Source organism: Phaenicophaeus curvirostris, unplaced genomic scaffold, assembly GCF_032191515.1.
Source record: "Phaenicophaeus curvirostris isolate KB17595 unplaced genomic scaffold, BPBGC_Pcur_1.0 scaffold_44, whole genome shotgun sequence".
Classification (NCBI taxonomy): domain Eukaryota; kingdom Metazoa; phylum Chordata; class Aves; order Cuculiformes; family Cuculidae; genus Phaenicophaeus; species Phaenicophaeus curvirostris.
Window position 1 is genome coordinate 381,804 of NW_027206667.1, and position 22,263 is coordinate 404,066.

General features: G+C 57.8%; 4 protein-coding genes across 4 annotated transcripts in view; 2 read left to right on the forward strand and 2 right to left on the reverse strand.

Annotated features, from left to right (window-relative positions):
- LOC138733879 (class II histocompatibility antigen, B-L beta chain-like) overlaps positions 1-22,263 on the reverse strand; it is a 41,573-nt gene that overhangs the window by 9,577 nt on the left and 9,733 nt on the right. The gene's annotated exons all lie outside the window — the stretch shown is intronic.
- On the reverse strand, positions 1,242-5,578 carry LOC138733886 (class II histocompatibility antigen, B-L beta chain-like). The gene is made up of 5 exons (XM_069881396.1): positions 5,117-5,578; positions 3,838-4,107; positions 2,617-2,898; positions 2,434-2,540; positions 1,242-1,356 (listed from the first exon to the last, which is right to left on the reverse strand). The coding sequence occupies exons 1-5, from the start codon at positions 5,448-5,450 to the stop codon at positions 1,348-1,350; spliced, it is 1,002 nt and encodes a 333-aa protein (XP_069737497.1). The 5' UTR covers positions 5,451-5,578; the 3' UTR covers positions 1,242-1,347.
- LOC138733873 (HLA class II histocompatibility antigen, DP alpha 1 chain-like) lies at positions 5,374-7,125 on the forward strand. Its single transcript, XM_069881382.1, is given in 4 exon segments — positions 5,374-5,607; positions 6,014-6,271; positions 6,726-6,914; positions 6,917-7,125. Coding segments are annotated over 4 exon segments (729 nt in total). The 5' UTR covers positions 5,374-5,534.
- LOC138733874 (leukotriene B4 receptor 1-like) lies at positions 7,662-9,814 on the forward strand. Its single transcript, XM_069881383.1, has 2 exons — positions 7,662-7,730; positions 8,768-9,814. Exon 2 carries the CDS (start codon positions 8,786-8,788, stop codon positions 9,812-9,814), a length of 1,029 nt encoding a protein of 342 aa, XP_069737484.1. The 5' UTR covers positions 7,662-7,730; positions 8,768-8,785.

The following is a 22,263-nucleotide window of genomic DNA, read 5'->3' on the forward strand; positions in this document are numbered from 1 at the left end:
ATGGAGATGACGGCCCCGCGGTGCCCAGGCTGGGTGAGGGATGCTGGCTTCCCAGAACTCCCAGCACGGGATGGGTTGGGCTGGAAGGGACCTCAAAGCCCATCCAGGTCCAATCCTGGTGGTGCTAATGCTGATGGCGATGGAGATGATGGAATTGTGGAATGGTTTGGATTGTGAGAGACCTCAAAGCTCATCTAGTTTGACTCGTGGTGGTGCTAATGCTGATGGTGATGGAGATCATGGAATGGTTTGGGTTGGAAGGGACCTCCAAGCCCATCCCGATCCTCCCCCGGCCATGGACAGGGACAACTCCCACTGGATCAGGGGCTCCAAAGCTCCTCCAGCCTGAACCCCTCCAGGGATGGGGCAGCCCGGGTTTCTCTGGCTTCCTGGGCCAGGGCCTCCCCTCCTTCATTCCCATCCCTTCTGGTAGGAAAAGGCCCTGGGGTGCTGGTCGACAGCGGCCCAACAGGATCCAGCAGTGGCCCCGGAGGCCCAGGTGGCCACCAGCATCCTGGCTGGGGTCACCATGGGGTGTCCAGCAGGCACAGGGATGGGATCGTCCCCTGGGGAGGCCGCACCTCGAACCCTGGGGTCAGTTTTGGGCTCCTCACTCCAAGAGGGACCTGGAGGGGCTGGAGAGCGTCCGGAGAAGTGGATGGAGACCCTGGGAAGGGACGTGGTTTGGGAGTGACCTCGGGTCAAGAGTTGGATTGGATCTGGAAGGACTTTTCCAACCCAACCCATTCCAACGTTCCCTGGTTCCAAGAGGGACCTGGAGGGGCTGGAGAGCGTGCGGAGAAGGGACCGGAGCTGGGAGGGGTGTGGAGAGGCTGGGAAGGGTGTGAGGGATCTGAGGGGGCTTTGGTGTGGAGAAGAGGAGCTGAGGGGAGCCCTTGTCGCTCTGTGCAGCTGGCGGGGAGGAGGTTGGAGCGAGGTGGGTGCTGGTCTCTTCTCCCAAGGAACAAGGGATGGGACGAGAGGGACCATCCTCCAGTTGGGAGAGGGGATGGGGAGACGTGAGCTGCACCCACAGCTGGATCCCAGTGCCTCCCAGTCTGCCCAGCTCAGCTCCCAGTGCCTCCCAGTCTCCCCACCTCAGGTTCCAGTGCCTCCCAGTCTCCAAACCTCAGCTCCCAGTGCCTCCCAGTCTCCCCATCTCCCTCCCAGTGCCTCCCAGTGTTCCCAGCGAGGTTGCAGTGAAGCCCCCGGTGCAGCTCTCAGTGTTTATCAAGCATCGAGGCAGCAGCGGGGGGGCTGGGGGGAGCCCGCAGTGGGGCAGGCGGGGGTCGGGGGGCTGGGGGGCATGGACGGCACTGGAGCGGCTGCGCAGGAGCTGGGGTTCCTTCAGGAGCTCTGGGGGGAAAGGGAGGAGATGAGGGGAGCAGGGACCCCAAACCCCAGGGAACCACCACAATCCCGAGACCCACAAACCCCAAGTCCCACTAAACCCCACAGACCCTGCAAACCCCAGGTCCCCGTAGATCCCAAGGATCCTGACACCCTAGAAACACCCATTGCCCCAGATCCCTTAAACCCTCGGGACCCCCAGACTCCCGGGACCCGAAAAACAAACCTAAACCCCAACCCCTCCAACACCCCAATGACCCCAATGACCCCACAGACCCCAATGACAACCCAGACCCCAAGTCCAACCAGATCCCAATGATCCCCTCAACCCCAGGCCCCCAGACCCCAGTGACCCCAGGAACCCCCATCAAAATCTGGGACTCCAACACCAGGGATTCCCCAAATCCCAGGACTCTCCAACAAAACAAGGAACAACTTGAACCCCAGGGACCCCAAACACCAGGATCCCCAGACCCCAATGACCCCTCTCAAACCCCAGGTCTCCCCCCCAGACACCAGATCCCCCTCACACCCCAATGACCCCAAAGACCCCATTGACCCCCCAGACCCAAATTCCCCCAAGACACCCATGACCCCCAAAACCCCAGGGCCCCTCAAACCCCAATGATCCCTCAAAGCGCCAGGTTCCCCCAAGACCCCACTGCCCCGCCAAACCCAAACGACCCCAGTCCCTTATGGCCCCCCCAGACCCCAGAGCCCCAGATCACAATGACGCCCTGAACCCAACGACCCCCCAAATACCAATGACCCCCCATACCCCAATGAACCCCTCAGACCCTGATGTACAGCCAGACCCCAGTGACCCCCCAAACCCCGGTCTCTCCAGACCCCAGTGACCCCCAGACCTCAATGACCTCTCACACCGGATGTCCCCCCAGATCCCATTGATCCCAAGATCCAAATAAACCCCCGAACACCAATGACCCCCATACCCCAATGAATCCCTCAGACCCTCATGACTCCCCCAGACCCCAATGACCCCCTAAACCCCAGCCCTCCAGACCCCAATGACACCCAGACCCCACTGAGCCCCATCCCGCTGTCCCCCTGTCCCCCGCTGACCTTGTTGCGGCCGTAGAGGACGAGCCCCAGCGCCAGGAAGACGAAGCCCAGCACGAAGCCCCCCACCCCCGTCAGCATCTTGCTCCTGGCGCCGTCCGCCTTCAGCTCTGCGGGGCCGAGAGCAGGGGCTCAGGGCTCGGGGGGCCCCGTCCCACTCCCCCTGCCCCCAGCCCAGGCTCTTACCCCACGCCTGGGTGACGGGGCGCTGCAGGCTGGCGTGCTCCACCTGGCACGTGTAGGTGTCCCCGCGCTGCGGGATGCTTTCCAGCATCACCAGCACCTGGTAGGTCCAGTCTCCATTCTGCATCACGTCCGTGGACACCACGCCCTCCACCTCCTCCTGCCCGTTCTTGAACCACTTCACCTCGATCTCGGCGGGGTAGAAATCCGTCACGGCACAAACCAGCCTGTCGGGCTGGGGCAGGGAGCCCGACTGCACGGGGTGGATTTCCACCTGGGGCTGCACTGGGGGAGAGCGCCAGAGAGCTGCCCCGGGGCGGCCAGAGCCCAGGGGCCACCCAGCCTGGACCAGGGCTCGCCCTCTGCTCCCCAGACAGGGGGCCGGGGGCTCGCGGGGCACGCCGGGAGGCAGAGAGCACAGAGGCGCTGCTGGGAGAGGGCTCCGACACCCTCAAGCCCAGCCGGAGCTCTCCAGGGGCTAGAAAGCATGGAATGGCGAGGCTGGGAAGGACCTTGGAGACCCTTGAGCCCAACTGGAATGACTGTCCAGGTATGAGGAACCAGAAAGCAATGAATTGCTAGGTTGGGAAAGACCTTGGAGACCCACAAGGCCAACCAGAAAATATTGAATCGCTAGGTTAGGAAGGACTTTGGAGACCTTCAAACCCAACCAGTACGAGCTCTCCAGGTACGAGAGACCAGGAAATATTGAATCGCTAGGTTGGGAAGGACCTTGGAGACCCTCAAGGCAACTGGACGCGGCCACTGCTAACGCAGATCTCCGAGCACTTCATCTGCCCGGCTTGGGAACCCCTCCAGGGATGGGGACTCCACCACTTCCCTGCGCAGCCATTCCAGGGCCTGAGAGCCCTTCTGGGGAAGAAAGTTGTGCTGCCGTCCAAGCTGAACCCCTGTGGCCACCACCCAGCCCCGTCCTCGTCCAGCGGGTCGGTCTCTTCTCGCCAGGAACAAGCGATGGGATGAGAGGAACCCCCTGCGGCTGGGCCAGGGGAGGTTTGGGCTGGAGACTGGGATGTGGGCAGGGCCGGGAGCTGGACTGGAGGAGCCCTGGGGGTCCCGTCCAGCCGCGGCCGTGGTGGGGCTGGGGGCCTCGGGGAAGGGCGCGGGGGCTCTGCGCGAGCGCGGCACGGACACGTGCTGCCCTCCTGCGCCCGGGGGCTTGGCTCGTGCCTGACCCCCGGAGAGGGGCTGCCACGCGCTCACCTCGACGATCCACGGTGAAAGAGGAAGACACCTTGTAGTGTTGTCGGCAGAACCGGTCCACTTCAGCCCGCATGGTCTCCAGGAGGTCCTCCTGGCTGTTCCAGGATTTGGCAACAGGCTCGCCCAGGGGGGTGTCGGCCACGTAGACCCCCACATCGCTGTCGAAGTGCACGAACTGCTCCCGGTTGTAGATGTATCTCTGCACTAACCTCACCCGCTCGGTGCCGTTGGTGAAGCAGCAGTCGTCTTTAAACTGGTATTCGAAGAAGCCTGTTGGAGCAGAGCTCGGGTGAGGAGCCGCTGCCCCTTCCCCCTCCAGCGCCCAGTGATGGGGCAGGTGGGAGGAGGCCCGGGGACCCCGTTTGAAATCCATCCCTTCCCTCTGGATCCACTCCCAAAATCTAGGTTCATACCTTCCCTCTGGATCCATCTCTTCCCTCTGGGTCCATCCCTTCCCTTTGGGGCCATCCATTCAGGCTGGATATTAGGAAAATTTTTTCATGGAAAGGGTCATTGGGCACTGGAACAGGCTGCCCAGGGAGGGGGTTGAGTTTCCTGGAGGTGTTTAAGGGATGAGTGGATGAGGTGCTGAGGTTTAGTGGCCGACAGGAATGGTTGGACTCGATGATCCAAGAGGCCTTTTCCAACCTGGTGATTCTATCATTCTGTCTCATTCAATCCCTCCTGTCTGGATCCAAGCCTTCCCTCTGGGTCTAACACTTGCATGGGGGCCCATCTCTTTCCTCCCATCTTATCATTTCCCTCTAGGTCCATCCCTTCCCTCTGGATCCATCTCTTCTCTCCGACCTCACCCTTCCCACTAGCTCCGTCCCTTGCCCTAGCTCCATCTCACCCCTCTAGCTCCATCCCTACCCTCTGGTTCCATCCCTTCCCTCTGGATCCATCCCTTCCCTCCAGGTCTATCCCTTCCCTCTAGCTCCATCTATTCCCTCTAGATCTGTCACTTCCCCTGGCCCCATCCCTTCCCTCTGGATGCAGTCCTTCCCTCTAGCTCCATCCCTTCCCTCTACCTCCATCCCTTCCCTTCAGGTCAATCCCTTCCCACAAGCTCCATCCCTTCCCTCTGGATCCATCCCTTCCCTCTAGCTCCATCCCTTCCCTCTGGATCCATCCCTTCCCCAGGCTCATGCCCGGGGACCCCCTTTCCCCATGCCACCCCCTCTCCCCCTGGCTCGCCCTCGCAGCCCCCCAAGCCGGGCTTGGGCTCCGGCCCCCCGGCAGCGCCCAGCACCTCCCCACGCCGTGGGGCTGAGCTCACCTCGGCTCTCCTCGCCGGCAGCCCCGTGGGCTCCCAGCGCCACCAGTGCCACCAGCACGGCCCCAGCTCCCAGCACGCCAGCAGCCCCCATGGTGCTCCCGGCACAGAAGGCAGAGGTGCCGGCACCCCCGAGCCAGCCGCACTCTGCCCCAGTGCTGCCCAGTGGCGCCACTGGCAGTCCCAGCGCGGCCCAGTGCGCAGCGCAGCTGGGCAGCATCACTCGTCTCCAGGCAGAGGCGCGGGCGCGCGGCCGTCCGTCTGTCTGCTCCTCAGGGTGCTCTGGGCCGGGGCTCTGCCTGGGAACAGCTGAGGCACCCTCGGGGCTCCCTGCCATTGGCCCACAGCGTGGGGGGCCCCGTCCCCCGCCGGGGGGACCCCAACCCACAGCCCTCACCCGCAGAGCCGCGATGCCGAGGCGATGGCCGCAGGATGGGACCTGGCGCTGGCGCTGCTGCTGGGGCTGAGCCTGCAGGGCGCGGGGGGCAAGAAAGGTCGGCGTGGGGATCAGGGCCAAGCGGGTACAGGGGGTCTTGGGATCGTTGGTGTCCTGGGTCTGGGGGCAAAGCTCGCACCTGGGGACCCTGGAGACATGGGCACTGTGGATCTGGGGTGTTTTGGGGGTCCTGGACCTGTGGATGCCCTGGGTGTGGGGGCAATTCACACCTGGGGCTCCTGGAGCCATGGGCGCTGTGGGTCTGGGGTCTGTTGGGGGTTCTGGATGCCACGGGGCTGGGGGCAAAGGTGGAATCTGGGGTGGCTTTTCCCCTTGGATGCTGTGGGTCTGGGGGCTGAGGTGGGACTGGACACCTGGACCCATGGGTGCTGTGGGTCTGGGGGCCGAGGTGGGACCGTGTGGTCCTTTTCTGTGGCTACCGTGGGTCTGGGGTCTCGTGGCAGTGGGGAACACCATCCACCAAGCGGAGTTCCAGCAGCGGCTGGAGTCGCCGCAGCAGGAGGCTGGCGAGTACCAGCAGGCGTTCAACGCCGACGAGATCTTCCACGTGGACCTGGAGAAGCAGGAGACCGTGTGGTGCCTGCCCAAGTTCGGGGAGGTCACCAGCTTTGAGGCTCAGGGGGCTCTGCAGAACGCGGCCATCGGCAAACACAACCTGGAGATCATGATCGAAAGGTCCAACCGCTCTCAGGGAACCATCGGTAACCACCAGGCTCTTCTTCTCGAGGGACGTGGGGCGGAGGGGTGTTCAAGGTCAGGTTGGATGGGGCTTGGGGAGCTTGATCCAGTGGGAGGTGTCTCTCCCCATGGGAAGAGGTTGGATCTGGATGAACTTTGAGGTCCTTTCCGTCCCATCCTATCCCACAGTTCCATGACTTCATGGTCCCTGCCCCTGGCATGGGGTAGATCTCGATGGGCTTTGAGGTCCCTTCCAACCCAACCCAAACCAACCCCACACAATCCAACCCAACCCATTTCATGTTTCCATGATCTCATGGTCCCTGCAGCCACAGCAGGAGGTTGGATCTGGATGGGCTTTGAGGTCCCTTCCAACCCAACCCAAACCAACCCCACACAACCCAACCCATCCCATGGTTCCTCTCGAGCCCCGGCTCTCAGCAATCTCTGACCCTGCCCTCTTGCGACTGTCCCCAGTGCCACCTGAGGTGACGGTGTTCCCCAAGCACCACGTGGAGCTGGGCGACCCCAATGCCCTCATCTGCTACGTGGACAAGTTCTGGCCGTCCGTCGTCTCCATCGCGTGGCTGAAGAATGGGCAGGAGGTGAAGGACGGCGTCTTTGAGACCGTCTTCTACCCACAGGACGACCACAGCTTCCGCAAGTTCTCCTCCTGACCTTCATCCCCACCCGTGGGGAGTCCTACGACTGCCGCGTGGAGCACTGGGGGCTCCCTCCCTCCTTGCGCCGGCACTGGGGTGAGGAGAAGACCTTGGCCAGGCCACCGAGTGGCCATGTCCCCTCTCCTGGCCACCAGGTGGATGGATGGATGGATGGATGGATGGATGGATGGATGGATGGATGGATGAAGGAATGAAGATATGGAGGGATGAAGAAATGGATGGAGGGAAGGATGGCTGGCTGGATGGCTCAAGGGATGAAGAGAGGGGTGGAGAGATCAAGGGTGAAGAGGTGGATGGACAGAGAGACGGATGGATGGATGGATGGATGGATGGATGGATGGATGGATGGATGCATGGATGGATGCATGGATGGAAGGGATGGATGAAGGGATGAAGGGATGAAGAGAGGGATGGAGGGAGGAAGGGAGGGATGAAGAGATGGGTGGAGAGATCAAGGGTGAAGAGGCGGATAGACAGAGATGGATGGTTGGAAGGGATGGATGGATGGATGGATGGATGGATGGATGGATGAGAAGAAGGTGCTTTGATCACACCTCAGAAGCAGAAGTACTTCCTTGTCCCTCCAACCAACCCCAGAGCCAAGGTCCACATCCGTCCCCCACCACACGGCCTCTTCCGCCCCCTGTGGTTTTGCTACCTCCTTCCTCTTGCACCAGCGTTTCCTGCCCTGGTGATGGGTGGAGGGGAAGGGGAACCCAACCGTCCTGGCCACCACTGGGCCACCACGGGGCCACCAACCAGTCCAGGGGCTGTGGGAAGGGGGATGTGAGTCCTCAAGGTATGGACGGGATGGACAATGGGCTGGGAGGGCAACCGGAGTTGCTGGAGGGCAACTGGGAGGTGTGGGTGGCAACAGGAAGATCTTGGTGGACAACAGTCGGGGGGTCTACAGGGCAGCCGGGAGGGTTGGAGGGCAATTGGGAAGTTTGGAGGGCAACTGGGAGGTTTGGAGGGCAACTGGAAGGCTTGGGGGGGCAACTGGGAGCTATGGGAAGGAACTGGAAGATCCAAGGGACAGCAACTGGAACTGGGAGGACTGGAGGCAACTGGAAGATCTGGGGGCAATTGGAAGATCTTGGTGGACAACAACTGGAGGGGACCTGGGAGGACTGGGGGCAATCTTAGTGGACAGTGACTGTGGGATCTACAGGGCAACTGGGAGGTTTGGAGGCAACTGGGAGGGTTGGGAGCAACTGGGAGGTCTGGGTGGACAAGGAGGTTTGATGGGACCAAAAGGGACAGGTGTGGTGGCCCCATAGGAGATCTAGGGGTGCAACTGGGAGGACTGGGGGCAACCGGGAGGCTTGCAGGACAACTGGAAGATCTGGAAGGGAACTGGAAGATCTGCGTGGACAATGAGATTTAATGCGACCAAAAGGGGTTGTGGTGGCCCAGTGGGAGGTCTAGGGGGCAACTGGGAGTACTGAGGGGAAACTGGGAGGTCTGGGAGATGCCAGGATGGAGGGAAAGAGCAGAGGGGAGGAGAAAGGGAGGAGAAGACCTTGGAGAGGGTGGAGAAGGGGATGGGATGGGATGGGATGGGATGGGATGGGATGGGATGGGATGGGATGGGATGGGATGGGAGGGGATGGGATGGGATGGGGTGGGATGGGATGGGAAGGGGAGGGGATAGGAGGGGAGGGGAGGGGATGGAATGGGAGGGGATGGGATGGGATGGCACAGAGATGGGGATGAAGATGGGATGAGGTGAGATGAATGGAGGGGTGGGTTGGATGGGTGGAGGACAGGAGACCAAGATGGATGCAGGACAACTTCACATTCTCCAGAAGCTCCCCTGTCCTCCTTCTACCCCAGCTCCTCCTCACCACCACGATGTCCTCGTGTCCCCCCACCACCCTGCCGCCCCTCAACGCCACCTCATCTCCCGTCCCCGGGGCGGTGTTGGGGTTGACTCTTCTCTCGGTGGCCGTGGCCGTGGGGCTGCCCGGCAACGCCTTGGTCCTCTTGAGCTGCGCCTTGGCCCACCGCCGCACGCTCCCCGTCCTCCTCATCTTCCACTTGGCCTTGGCCGACGTGGTCACCCTCCTGACGGGGCCCGTCTACCTACGGGCATTGAGCGTTGGCCAATGGACCATGGGGTGGGGCCTCTGCCGCGGGTGTCACTACCTCTGCACCACCGCCATGTATGTCAGCATCTTCCTCATCGCTCTCCTGGCTCTCCACCGGTGCTTGGCGGTCTCCAAGCCAACCGCGATGGTGGCCATCGTCAACAACCGCACTGGACACTTGGCTCATGGAATCGCTGCGGCCACCTGGTTGGTGGCTTTTGTCTTGGCCACCCCATCCATCATCTTCCGGCGCGTGGAGGACGGACACTGCAAGAGGATCCACTCCACCCCGGCGTGGCTGGTGACCAACAACCTCCTGGAGACCGTCTTGGGTTGGGCGCTGCCCTTGAGTGCCATTGGGGTCGGTTACGGCTTCTTGGTCCACCGGCTGCGCCGGACGCGCTTGGGTCAACGCAGGAGGACCTTCCGCTTGGTGGCTGCGGTGGTGGTGGCCTTCGCTGTGGCATGGACACCGTACCACTTGGCCAGCTTCTTGGAGATCTTGGTGGTCCTCCAAGGGGGTGGTGGGACCTTGCAGGTGGTGGCCAAGGCCATCAGGCCACCAGCCACGGCTCTGGCATTCCTGAGCAGTGCCATGAACCCACTGCTCTACGCCTGTGCTGGGCGAGGGCTTCAACGCAGTGCTGGGAGGTCCATCCTGCTCCGTCTCCTGGAGGGCTCGGCCGGCACCGCCTCTCGAGTGAACACGGCCAGGGGGACACGGAGCGGGAAGGGACATGGGGAGGAGGGGGGGACAACGGTGGGGGAGGACATGGAGGACAGTGGGATGTGAGGGGGTGATGGGTGCTGTGGAGACCTCAAGAAATGTTCCTGTTGGTCATTTCAACACTTCTCCTGACCTTCATCCATCCATCCATCCATCCATCCATCCCTTCCTTGATCTCACCATCCATCCATCCCTCCCTCCTTCCATCCATCCGTCCATCCCTCCCTCCATCCATCCATCCATCCATCCATCCATCCATCCATCCACCCACCCACCTGCCCGTGTGTCCCTCTAAATGTTCCTCCAACCACGTCTCCACCACTCCAACCATCCTACCCTCTGTCTCCATCCATCCCTTCTTCATCCCTCCTTCATCCATCCCTTCCTTGATCTCACCATCCATCCCTCCATCCATCTCTTCCTCCACCCCTTTCCGCACCATTCTCTTCTTCCCTTGATACCTCCATGTTGTCCATCCATCTCTTCATCCTTGTCCCTCCCTCCATCTCTCCATTCACCTCTTCATCTGTCCACCCCTCGAACTCCACCTCCATCCAACCATCTGTTTCTTCATCCCTTAACCCGTCCATCTCTCCATCCCTCCATCCATCCACCCACCTCTTCATCCTTCCAATCCTCCACCCCTTCCTCCACCCACCCAGCCCTCCCTCTCTCCAACCATCCATGTCTTCATTCATACCTCTGTCCGTCCGTCCGTCCGTCCATCTCCATCCATCCATCCATCCATCCATCCATCTCATCCCAACCATCCATCCATCTCCATCCATCCATCCATCCATCCATCTCCATCTCATCCCAACCATCCATCCATCCCATCCCAAACATCCATCCATCCATCCATCTCATCCCAACCATCCATCCATCCATCCATCCATCCATCCATCTCCAGCCATCCAGCCATCCAGCCATCCAGCCATCCAGACAGCCATCTCCATCCATCCATCTCCATCTCATCCCAACCATCCATCCATCTCCATCCATCCATCTCATCCCAACTATCCATCCATCTCCATCCATCCATCCATCTCCATCTCATGCCAACCATCCATCCATCCATCCATCCATCTCCATCCCATCCCAACCATCTATCCATCCAGCCAGCCATCCAGCCAGCCAGCCATCTCCATCAATCCATCCATCCATCCATCCAGCCAGCCAGCCAGCCAGCCAGCCAGCCAGCCATCTCCATCTCATCCCAACCATCCATCCATCCATCCATCCATCCATCCATCCATCCATCCATCCATCCATCCATCCATCTCCATCCCATCCCAACCATCTATCCATCCAGCCAGCCAGCCAGCCAGCCATCTCCATCCATCCATCCATCCATCCAACCATCCATCCATCCAGCCAGCCAGCCATCTCCAGCCAGCCATCTCCATCTCATTCCAACCATCCATCTCCATCCATCCATTATCCATCTCATGCCAACCATCCATCCATCCAATCCCAACCATCCATTCCTCTCCATCCAACTCCACCCATCTGTGATCTCCATCTCCATCATCTCCATCATCTCCATCATCTCCACCTCAACCCAGGAACCGGGATGGACTGGGTGGGACTGGGTTGGAGTGGGGAGTCTGGAAGCACTGGGAGGAACAGGAAGCTACTGGGAGCACTGGGGAGACTTTGAGAACTAAGAGGGTCTGGGAGGAACTGGGAGGGACTGGGAGGAACTGGGATGAACAGGGATGAACTGGGATGGATAGGGGAGACTGGGAGCACAGGGAGGGAGATGGGAGACTGGGATGGACTGGCAGCACTGGAAGGGACCGGTGGGGCTGGGAGGGACTGGGAGGAACTGGATGAGACTGGGGGGACTGGGAACACTGGGAAGGACTGGGAAGGACTGGGATGAACAAAGTGAGCCTTGAGAGGGGCTGGGAGGGACTGGGAGGAACTGGATGAGACTGCGGGGACTGGGAGCACTGGGAAGGACTGGGATGAACAAAGTGAGCCTTGAGAGGCACTGGGAGGGACTGGTGAGACTGGGAGGGCGTGGGAGGACTGGGATGGAGAAAGGGGGACTGGGAGCACTGGGAAGGACTGGGAAGCACTGGGGAGAATGAGAGGAACTGGGAAAGAACACTGAGGGGGACTGGGAGACTGGGAGTTACTGGGAGGGACTTGGAGGGACTGGGAGTGACTGGGTAGGACTGGGATGGATAAGGGGGACTGGGAACAACTGGAATCATAATGGGGTCATACTGGGAGTAACGAGGACCAGCTAGGAGCAACTGGGACCATACTGGGAGTAACTAGGAGCAACTGGAGTCATACTGGGATCATACTGGGGCCAACTGGGATCATTCTGTGATTATACTGGTAGCAATTTGGTTCATACTGGGTGCAACTGGGATCACACTAGGATCCTAGAGGGAGCAACTGAGAACAACTAGGAGCAAATGGGGTCATAGTGGGGCAATACTGGGATCATACTGGGAGCAACTGGGGCCAACTGGATCATACTGGGAGAAACTGGGAGCAACTGGGGTCATACTGAGTGCAACTGGGATCATACTGGGAGAAGCTGGGGCCAGATAGGATCATACTGGGAGGAACTCACAGCAACTGGGGCCAACTGGGATCATACTGGGACCAACTGGGAGCAACTGGGGCCAACTGGATCATACTGGGAGAAACTGGGAGCAACTGGGGCCAACTGGGATCATACTGGGAGAAACGTGGAGCAACTGGGGCCAACTGGAATCATACTGGGAGCAACTGGGGCAAGCTGGTAGCAACTGGGGCCAACTAGGATCATACTGGAAGCAGCTGGGGCCAACTGGAGCCAACTGGGAGAAACTGGGAGGAACTGGGGTCATACTGGGTGCAACTGGGATCATACTGGGAGAAGCTGGGGCCAACTAGGATCATAGTGGGAGGAACTCACAGTAACTGACCAACTGGGATCATACTGGGGGCAACTGGGAGCAACTGGGGCCAACTGGATCATACTGGGAGAAACTGGGAGCAACTGGGGCCAACTGGGATCATACTGGAAGCAGCTGGGGCCAACTGGAGCCAACTGGGAGAAACTGGGAGCAACTGGGGTCATACTGGGTGCAACTGGGATCATACTGGGAGGAACTGGGGCCAACTAGGATCATAGTGGGAGGAACTCACAGTAACTGGGGCCAACTGGGATCATACTGGGACCAACTGGGAGCAACTGGGGCCAACTGGATCATACTGGGAGAAACTGGGAGCAGCTGGGGCCAACTGGATCATACTGGGAGAAGCTGGGGCCAACTGGATCATACTGGGAGCAACTGGGGCCAACTGGTGTCATACTGGGAGAAGCTGGGGCCAACTAGGATCATAGTGGGAGGAACTCACAGCAACTGGGGCCAACTGGATCATTCTGGGAGCAACTGGGAGCAACTGGGGCCAAATGGGATCGTATTAGGAGCAACTGGGCTGCACTGGGAGCAACTGGCAGTAACTGGGGCCAAATGGGATCATACTGGGAGCAACTCGCAGCAACTGGGGCCAACTGGGATCTACTGGGAGCAACTTAGGGATACTGGGGCCAACTGGGATCATACTGGGAGCAACTTTGGATGTACTAGGAGAAACTGGGATCATACTGGGAGTGAGTGGGGCCAACTGGGATCATACTGGTATCAACTGGGAGCAACTGGGTCTAACTACAGTCTTACTGGGAGGAACTGGAAGCAACTGGGAGCTACTGGGATCATAGTGGGAGCAACCCGCAGCAACTGGGGCCAACTGGGATCTACTGGGAGCAACTTTGGACATACTAGAAGCAACTGGGATCATACTAGGAGTGAGTGGGGCCAACTGGGATCATACTGGTATCAATTGGGAACAACTGGGTCTAACTACAGTCTTACCAGGAGGAACTGGAAGCAACTGGATTCATACTGGGAGCTACTGGGATCATACTGGGAGCAACTGGGCTCACACTGAGACCTAGTGGGGCCACTGGGAGCAACTGGGACAAACTGGGGTCATATAGGGGCAACTGGGAGAAACTGGGGCCAAAGTAGGATCATAGTGGGAGAAACTGGGGCCAGCTGGGATCATGCTGGGAACGTACTGGGAGCAACATGAAGCAACTGAGGCATACAAAGAGACACTGGGAGCTACTGGGGCAAACTGGGATCATACTGGGAGCAACTCGAAGAACTGAGGCCGTACTAGGAGACACTGGAGTGTACTGGGTTCATACTGGTAGAAACTGGGGCCAACTGGAATCATAATTGCAGCAACTGGGGCCAACTGGGATCGCACTGGGAGAAACTGGGGCCAACTTGGACCATACGAGGAGCAACTGGGGCCAACTGGGGTCATACTGGGAGCAACAGGGGCAAACTGGATCATATTGGGAGCAACTAGGTCCAACTGGGATCATACTTGGAGCAACTGGAGCCAACAGAGATCATAGGAGGAGAAACTGGGAGCAACCGGGGCCAACTGGGATCATACTGGGAGCAATTGGGGCCAACTGGAATCATAGTTCCAGGAAATGGGGCCAACTGGGATCATACTGGGAGCAACTGAGGCCAACTGGGGCCAACTGGGAGCAACTGAGAGGAACTGGGGCCAACTGGGATCATACTGGGAGACTCTGGGGCCAACTGGGATCATACTAGGAGGAACTGGAAGCAACTGGGGACAACTGGAATCATATTTCTAGGAAATGGGGTCAACTGGGATCATACTGGGAGCAACTGGGGCTGCACTGGGAGCAACTCGGAGCAACTGAGGCCAACTGGGGTCATACTGGGAGCAACTGGTAGCAACTGGGGCCAACTGGGATCATACTGGGAGCAACTATGACCAACAGGGGCTGTACTAGGAGCGACTGGGAGCAACTGGCAGCAACTGGGATCATACTGGGAGGAACTGGGCGGAACTAGGGCCAACAGGAATCATACTTCAAGGAAATGGGGCAAACTAGGATCATACTGGGAGCAACTGGGCTCACATAGAGACCTACTGGGGCCATACTAGGAGCAACTGGGGCCAACTGGAATCATACTGGGAGAAAGTGGGAGCAACTGGAGCCAACTGGGGTCATAGTGGGAGCAACTAGGGCCAACTGGGATCATACTGGGAGCAACTGGGGCTGCACTGGGAGCAATTGGCAGCAACTGGGGCCAAACAGGATCATAGTGGGAGAAACTGGGGCCAACTGGGGTCATACTGGTAGAAACTGAGAGGAACTGGGGCCAACTGGGGTTATACTTGGTGCAACTGGGTACAACTAGGGCCAACTGGGATCATACTGGGAGCAACTGGGAGCAACTGGGGCCATACTGAGAGAAACTAGGGCAAACTGGGATCATACTTGGGGCAACTGGGCTCACATAGAGACCTACTGGGGCCATACTAGCAGCAACTGGGGCCAACTGGAATCATACTGGGAGAAAGTGGGAGCAACTGGAGCCAACTGGGGCCATACTGGGAGCAAATGGGACAAACTGGGGTCATATAGGAGCAACTGGGAGAAACTGGGGCCAGCTGGGATCATACTGGTGGAAACTGGGATCATACTGGGAACATACTGGGAGCAACGTGGAGCAACCGGGGCATACAAAGAGACACTGGGAGCAACTGGGCCCATACTGGGATCATAATGGGAGCAACTCGAGGAACTGGGGCCAGCTGGGATCATACTGGGAGATACTGGGGCCAACTGGGATCATACTGGTAGAAACTGGGATCATAATGGGAGCAACTCGAGGAACTGAGGCCATACTCAGAGATACTGGGCCCTACTGGGGTCATACTGGTAGAAACTGGGGCCAACTGGAATCATATAGCGAGCAACTGGAGCCAACAGAGCTCATACTAGGAGGAACTGGAAGCAACTGGGGTCATACTGGGAGCAACTGAGAGGAACTGGGGCCAACTGGGGTTATACTGGGAACATACTGGGAGCAACGTGGAGCAACTGGAGCATACAAAGAGACACTGGGAGCAACTGGGGCCAACTGGGATCATATAGCGAGCAACTGGAGCAAACAGAGATCATACTGGGAGAAACTGGGACCAACTGGGACCAACTGGGATCATAATGGGAGAAACACAAAGTACTGGGACCAACTGGGATCATACTGGGAAGAACTGGGGCCAACTGGATCATACTAGGAGGAACTGGAAGCAACTGGGGCCAACTGGAATCATACTTCTAGGAAATGGGGCCAACTGGGATCATACTGGGAGCAACTGGGGCTGCACTGGGAGCAACTGGCAGCAACTGAGGCCAACTGGGGCCAACTGGGAGCAACTGAGAGGAACTGGGGCCGACTGGGGTTATACTGGGAGCAATCTGGAGCAACTGGAGCCAACTGGGGTCATACTGGGAGCAACGGGGAGCAACTGGGGCCATACATACTTGGGGCAACTGGGCCCATACTAGGGTTATACTGGGAGCAATCTGGAGCAACTGGGGCCAACTGGGATCATACTTGGAGCAACTGGGCTCACATTGAGACCTACTGGGGCCATACTAGGAGCAACTGGGGCCAACCGGAGCCAACTGGGAGAAACTGGGAGCAACTGGGGCCAACTGGAATCATACTTCTAGGAAATGGGGCCATACTGGGAGCAACTGGGGCTGCACTGGGAGCAACGGGCAGCAACTGGGGCCAAACAGGATCACAGTGGGAGCAACTGGGGCCAACTGGGGTCATACTGGGAGCAACTGAGAGGAACTGGGGCCAACTGGGGTTATACTGGCTGCAACTGGGTACAACTAGGGCCAACTGGGATCATACTGGGAGCAACTGGGAGCAACTGGGGCCATACTGAGAGAAACTAGGGCAAACTGGGGCCATACTTGGGGCAACTGGACCCATACTAGGGTTATACTGGGAGCAATCTGGAGTAACTGGGGCCAACTGGGATCATACTGGTAGAAACTGGGATCATAATGGGAGCAACTCGAGGAACTGAGGCCGTACTCAGAGATACTGGGCCCTACTGGGGTCATACTGGTAGAAACTGGGGCCAACTGGAATCACATAGCAAGCAACTGGAGCCAACAGAGATCATACAAGGAGAAACTGGGAGCCACTGGGACCAACTGGGATCATAATGGGAGAAACACAGAGGAAGTGGGGCCAATTGGGATCATACTGGGAGAAACTGGGGCCACACTGGGATAAACTGGGGCCAGCTGGGATCATACTGGTGGAAACTGGGATCATACTGGGAACATACTGGGAGCAACGTGGAGCAACTGGGGCATACAAAGAGACACTGGGAGCAACTGGGGCCAACTGGGATCATAATGGGAGCAACTATGACCAACAGGGGCTGTACTAGGAGCGACTGGGAGCAACTGGGGCCAACTGGGATCATACTGGGAGCAACTCGAGGAACTGAGGCCGTACTAGGAGATACTGGGGCCTACTGGGTTCATACTGGTAGAAACTGGGGCCAACTGGAATCATAATTGCAGCAACTGGGAGCAACTTGGACCATACTAGGAGCAACTGAGGCCAACTGGGGTCATACTGGGAGCAACTGGGGCAAACTGGGATCATAATGGGAGAAACACAGAGGAAGTGGGGCCAACTGGGATCATACTGGGAGCAACTGGGGCCAACTTGGACCATACTAGGAACAACTGAGGTCAACTGGGCTCTTACTGGGAGCAACTGGGGCAAACTGGATCATATTGGGAGCAACTAGGGCCAACTGGGATCATATAGCGAGCAACTGGAGCCAACAGAGATCATACTAGGAGAAACTGGGAGCAACTGGGATCATAAAGGGAGAAACACAGAGGAAGTGGGGCCAACTGGGATCATACTGGGAACAACTGGGCTCACACTGAGACCTACTGTGGCCACTGGGAGCAACTGGGACAAACTGGGGTCATATAGGAGCAACTGGGAGAAACTGGGGCCAAACTAGGATCATAGTGGGAGAAACTGGGGCCAGCTGGGATCATACTGGGAGAAACTGGGCTCACACTGACACCTACTGGGGCCACACAAGGAGCAACTTGGAGCAACTGGGGCCGTAGTAGGAGCAACTGGGATCCAACTGGGATCATACTGGGGGCAACTTGGAGCAACTGGGGCTGAACTAGAAGCAACTGCAAGCAACTGGGGCCAACTGGGATCATACTGGGAACATACTGGGAGCAACGTGGAGCAACTGGGGCTTATAAAGAGACACTGGGAGCAACTGGGGCTAACTGGGATCATACTGGGAGCAACTCGAGGAACTGAGGCCACACTCGGAGATACTGGGGCCTACTGGGTTCATACTGGTAGAAACTGGGGCCAACTGGAATCATAATTGCAGCAACTGGGGCGAACGGGGTCACACTGGGTGAAACTGGGGCCAACTTGGTCCATACTAGGAGCAACTGAGGCCAACTGGGGTCATACTGGGAGCAACTGGGGCCAACTAGGATCATACTGGGATCATACTAGTAGGAACTGGGCCAACTGGGATCATACTGGAAGCAGCTGGGGCCAACTGGAGCCAACTGGGAGAAACTGGGAGCAACTGGGGTCATACTGGGTGCAACTGGGATCATACTGGGAGAAGCTGGGGCCAACTAGGATCATAGCGGGAGGAACTCACAGCAACTGGGGCCAACTGGGGTCATACTGGGAGCATACTGGGAGCAACTGGGGCCAACTGGAGCCAACTGGGAGAAACTGGGAGCAACTGGGGCTAACTGCATCATACTGGGAGAAACTGGGGCCAACTGGATCATACTGGGAGAAGCTGAGGCCAACTGGTGTCATACTGGGATCATACTGGGAGAAGCTGGGGCCAACTAGCATCATAGTGGGAGGAACTCCCAGCAACTGGGGCCAACTGGGATCATACTGGGACCAACTGGGAGCAACCGGGGCGAACTGGAGACAACTGGAGTGTAGTGAGAATGAGGCGAGTCAAGAACTTGGCTTCTTATGGCCTCGATCGTTATTCTTGTAACTCTTATTATTCTCACAGCTGCTCCCAGTTGCTCCCAGTATGGCCCCAGTTGCTCCCAGTATGATCCCAGTGTGCCCCAGTATCTCTAAGCTGCTCTCAGTATGATCCCAGTTGGCCCCAGTTTCTCTGTGTTACTCCCATTATGATTCCAGTTGGCCCCAGTTCCTCCCAGTATGATCCCAGTTGGCCTCAGTTCCACACAGTTTAATCCCAGTTGGCCCCAGTTTCTCCCACGTAATCCTAATACGGTTCTCTCAGTTGCTCCCAGTATGATCCCAGTATGGCCCCAGGACTCCCAGCATGATGCCAGTATGCCCCAGTTTCTCCAGTTACTCATAGCAACTGGGATCATAATGGGAGAAACACAGAGGAACTGGAGCCAACTGGGATCATATTGGGAGCAGCTGGGGCTGCACTGGGAGCAACTGGCAGCAACTGGGGCCAAATGGGATCATACTGGGAGCAACTTCGGATATACTAGAAGAAACTGGGAGCAACTGGGATCATACTGGGAGTGAGTGGGGCCAACTGGGATCATACTGGGAGCAACTGGGAGCAACTGGGTCTAACTACAGTCTTACCGGGAGGAACTGGAAGCAACTGGGATCATACTGGGAACAACTGGGCTCACACTGAGACGTACTGGGGCCACTGGGAGCAACGGGGACAAACTGGGGTCATATAGGAGCAACTGGGAGAAACTGGGGCCAAACTAGGATCATAGTGGGAGAAACTGGGGCCAGCTGGGATCATACTGGGAGAAACTGGACTCACACTGACACCTACTGGGGCCACACAAGGAGCAACTCGGAGCAACTGGGGCTGAACTAGAAGCAACTGCAAGCAACTGGGTCAAACTGGGATCATACTGGGAGCAACTCAAAGAAGCTAGGGCTGTATTAGGTGAAACTGGGGCCAACTGGGATCATACTGGGAACAGACTGGGAGCAACGTGGAGCAACTGGGGCATACAAAGAGACACTGGGAGCAACTGGGGCCAACTGGGATCATACTGGGAGCAACTCGAGGAAGTGAGGCCGTACTAGGAGATACTGGGGCCTACTGGGTTCATACTGGTAGAAACTGGGGCCAACTGGAATCGTAATTGCAGCAACTGGGGCAAACTGGGATCACACTGGGAGAAACTGGGGCCAACTTGGACCATACGAGGAGCAACTGGGGCCAACTGGGGTCATACTGGGAGCAACAGGGGCAAACTGGAGCATACTGGGAGCAACTAGGGCCAACTGGGGTCATGTAGCGAGCAACTGGAGCCAAAAGAGATCATACTAGGAGAAACTGGGACCAACTGGGACCAACTGGGATCATAATGGGAGAAAAACAGAGGACTGGGGCCAATTGGGATCATACTGGGAGCAACTGGGGCCAACTGGGATCATACTAGGAGGAACTGGAAGCAATTGGGGCCAACTAGAATCATATTTCTAGGAAATGGGGCCAACTGGGATCATACTGGGAGAAACTGGGGCTGCACTGCGAGTAACTGGCAGCAACTGGGGCCAACTGGGGTCATACTGGGAACATACTGGGAGCAACGTGGAGTAACCAGGGCATAAAAAGAGACACTGTGAGCAACTGGGGCCAACTGGGATCATAATGGGAGCAACTGGGGCCAACTGGGATCATACTAGGAGGAACTGGAAGCAACTGGAGCCAACTGGAATCATATTTCTAGGAAATGGGGCCAACTGGGATCATACTGGAAGCAACTGGGGCTGCACTGGGAGCAACTGGCAGCAACTGAGGCCAACTGGGGTCATACTGGGAGCAACTGGCAGCAACTGGGGCCAACTGGGATCATACTGGGAACATACTGGGAGCAACGTGGAGTAACCAGGGCATAAAAAGAGACACTGTGAGCAACTGGGGCCAACTGGGATCATAATGGGAGCAACTCGAGGAACTGAGGCTGTACTAGGAGATACTGGGGCCTACTGGGTTCATACTGGTAGAAACTGGGGCCAACTGGAATCATAATTGCAGCAACTGGGGCCAACTGGGATCACACTGGGAGAAACTTGGGCCAACTTGGACCATACTAGGAACAACTGAGGCCAACTGGGGCCATACTGGGAGCAACTGGGGCAAACTGGATGATACTGGGAGCATACTGGGAGCAACTAGGGCCAACTGGGATCATATAGCGAGCAACTGGAGCCAACAGAGATCATACGAGGAGAAACTGGGACCAACTGGGACCAACTGGGATCATAATGGGAGAAACACAGAGGAAGTGGGGCCAACTGGGATCATACTGGGAGCAACTGGGGCCAACTGGGATCATACTAGGAGGAACTGGAAGCAATTGGGGCCAACTGGAATCATATTTCTAGGAAATGGGGCCAACTGGGATCATACTGGCAGCAACTGGGGCTGCACTGGGAGCAACTGGCAGCAACTGGGGCCAACTGGGGTCATACTGGGAGCAATCTGGATCAACTGGGGCCAACTGGGATCATACTTGGAGCAACTGGGCTCACATTGAGACCTACTGGGGCCATACTAGGAGCAACTGGGGCCAACTGGAATCATACTGGGAGAAAGTGGGAGCAACTGGAGCCCACTGGGGTCATAGTGGGGGCAACTGGGGACTACTGAGTTCATACTGGGAGAAACTGGGGCAAACTGGGATCATGCTGCAGGCAACTGGGAGCAACTGGGGCCAACTGGGTTCATAATGGGAGGAACACAGAGGAACTGGGGCAATCTGGGATCATACTGGGAGCAACTTAGAGATACAGGGGCCAACTGGGATCATACTGGGAGCAACTGGGAGCAACTGGGGCCAACTGGATTGTAGTGGCCTCTATCATTATTCTTGTAACTCTTATTATTCTCACAGCTGCTCCCAGTATGATCCCAGTATGTCCCCAGTTGCTCCCAGTATGATCCCAGTTGGCCACAGTATCTCTAAGTTGCTCTCAGTATGATCCCAGTTGGCCCCAGTATCTCTGTCTTACTCCCAGTAAGATCCCAGTTGGCCCCAGTTCCTCCCAGTATGATCCCAGTTGGCCTCAGTTCCTCACAGTTTAATCCCAGTTGGCCCCAGTTTCTCCCACGTAATCCTAATACGGCTCCCTCAGTTGCTCCCAGTAAGATCCCAGTATGGCCCCAGGACTCCCAGTATGATGCCAGTATGCCCCAGTTTCTCCAGTTACTCATAGTAACTGGGATCATAATGGGAGAAACACAGAGGAACTGGGGCCAGCTGGGATCATATTGGGAGTAGCTGGGGCTGCACTGGGAGCAACTGGCAGCAACTGGGGCCAACTGGGATCATACTGGGAGCAACTGGGAGCACACTGGGGCCTACTGGAATCATACTGGGAGCCAACTGGGACAAACTGGTAGCAACTGGGGCCAACTGGGATCATATTGGGATCATACTAGTAGGAACTGGGGCCAGCTGGGATCATACTGGAAGCAGCTGGGGCCAACTGGAGCCAACTGGGAGCAACTGGGGTCATACTGGGTGCTACTGGGTGCTACTGGGATCATACTGGGAGAAGCTGGGGCCAACTAGCATCATAGTG

Excerpts from the sequence above, each read along its gene's own strand:
- LOC138733886 (XM_069881396.1), bottom strand. The coding sequence starts at position 5,450 with ATGGCAGGGAGCCCCGAGGGTGCCTCAGCTGTTCCCAGGCAGAGCCCC. Across the intron at positions 2,899-3,837 it reads TTTCACCGTGGATCGTCGAG|TGCAGCCCCAGGTGGAAATC; the intron begins GTGAGCGCGTGG and ends GCTCTCCCCCAG. Across the intron at positions 2,541-2,616 it reads CCCCGTCACCCAGGCGTGGG|AGCTGAAGGCGGACGGCGCC; the intron begins GTAAGAGCCTGG and ends TCGGCCCCGCAG.
- LOC138733874 (XM_069881383.1), top strand. The coding sequence starts at position 8,786 with ATGTCCTCGTGTCCCCCCACCACCCTGCCGCCCCTCAACGCCACCTCA.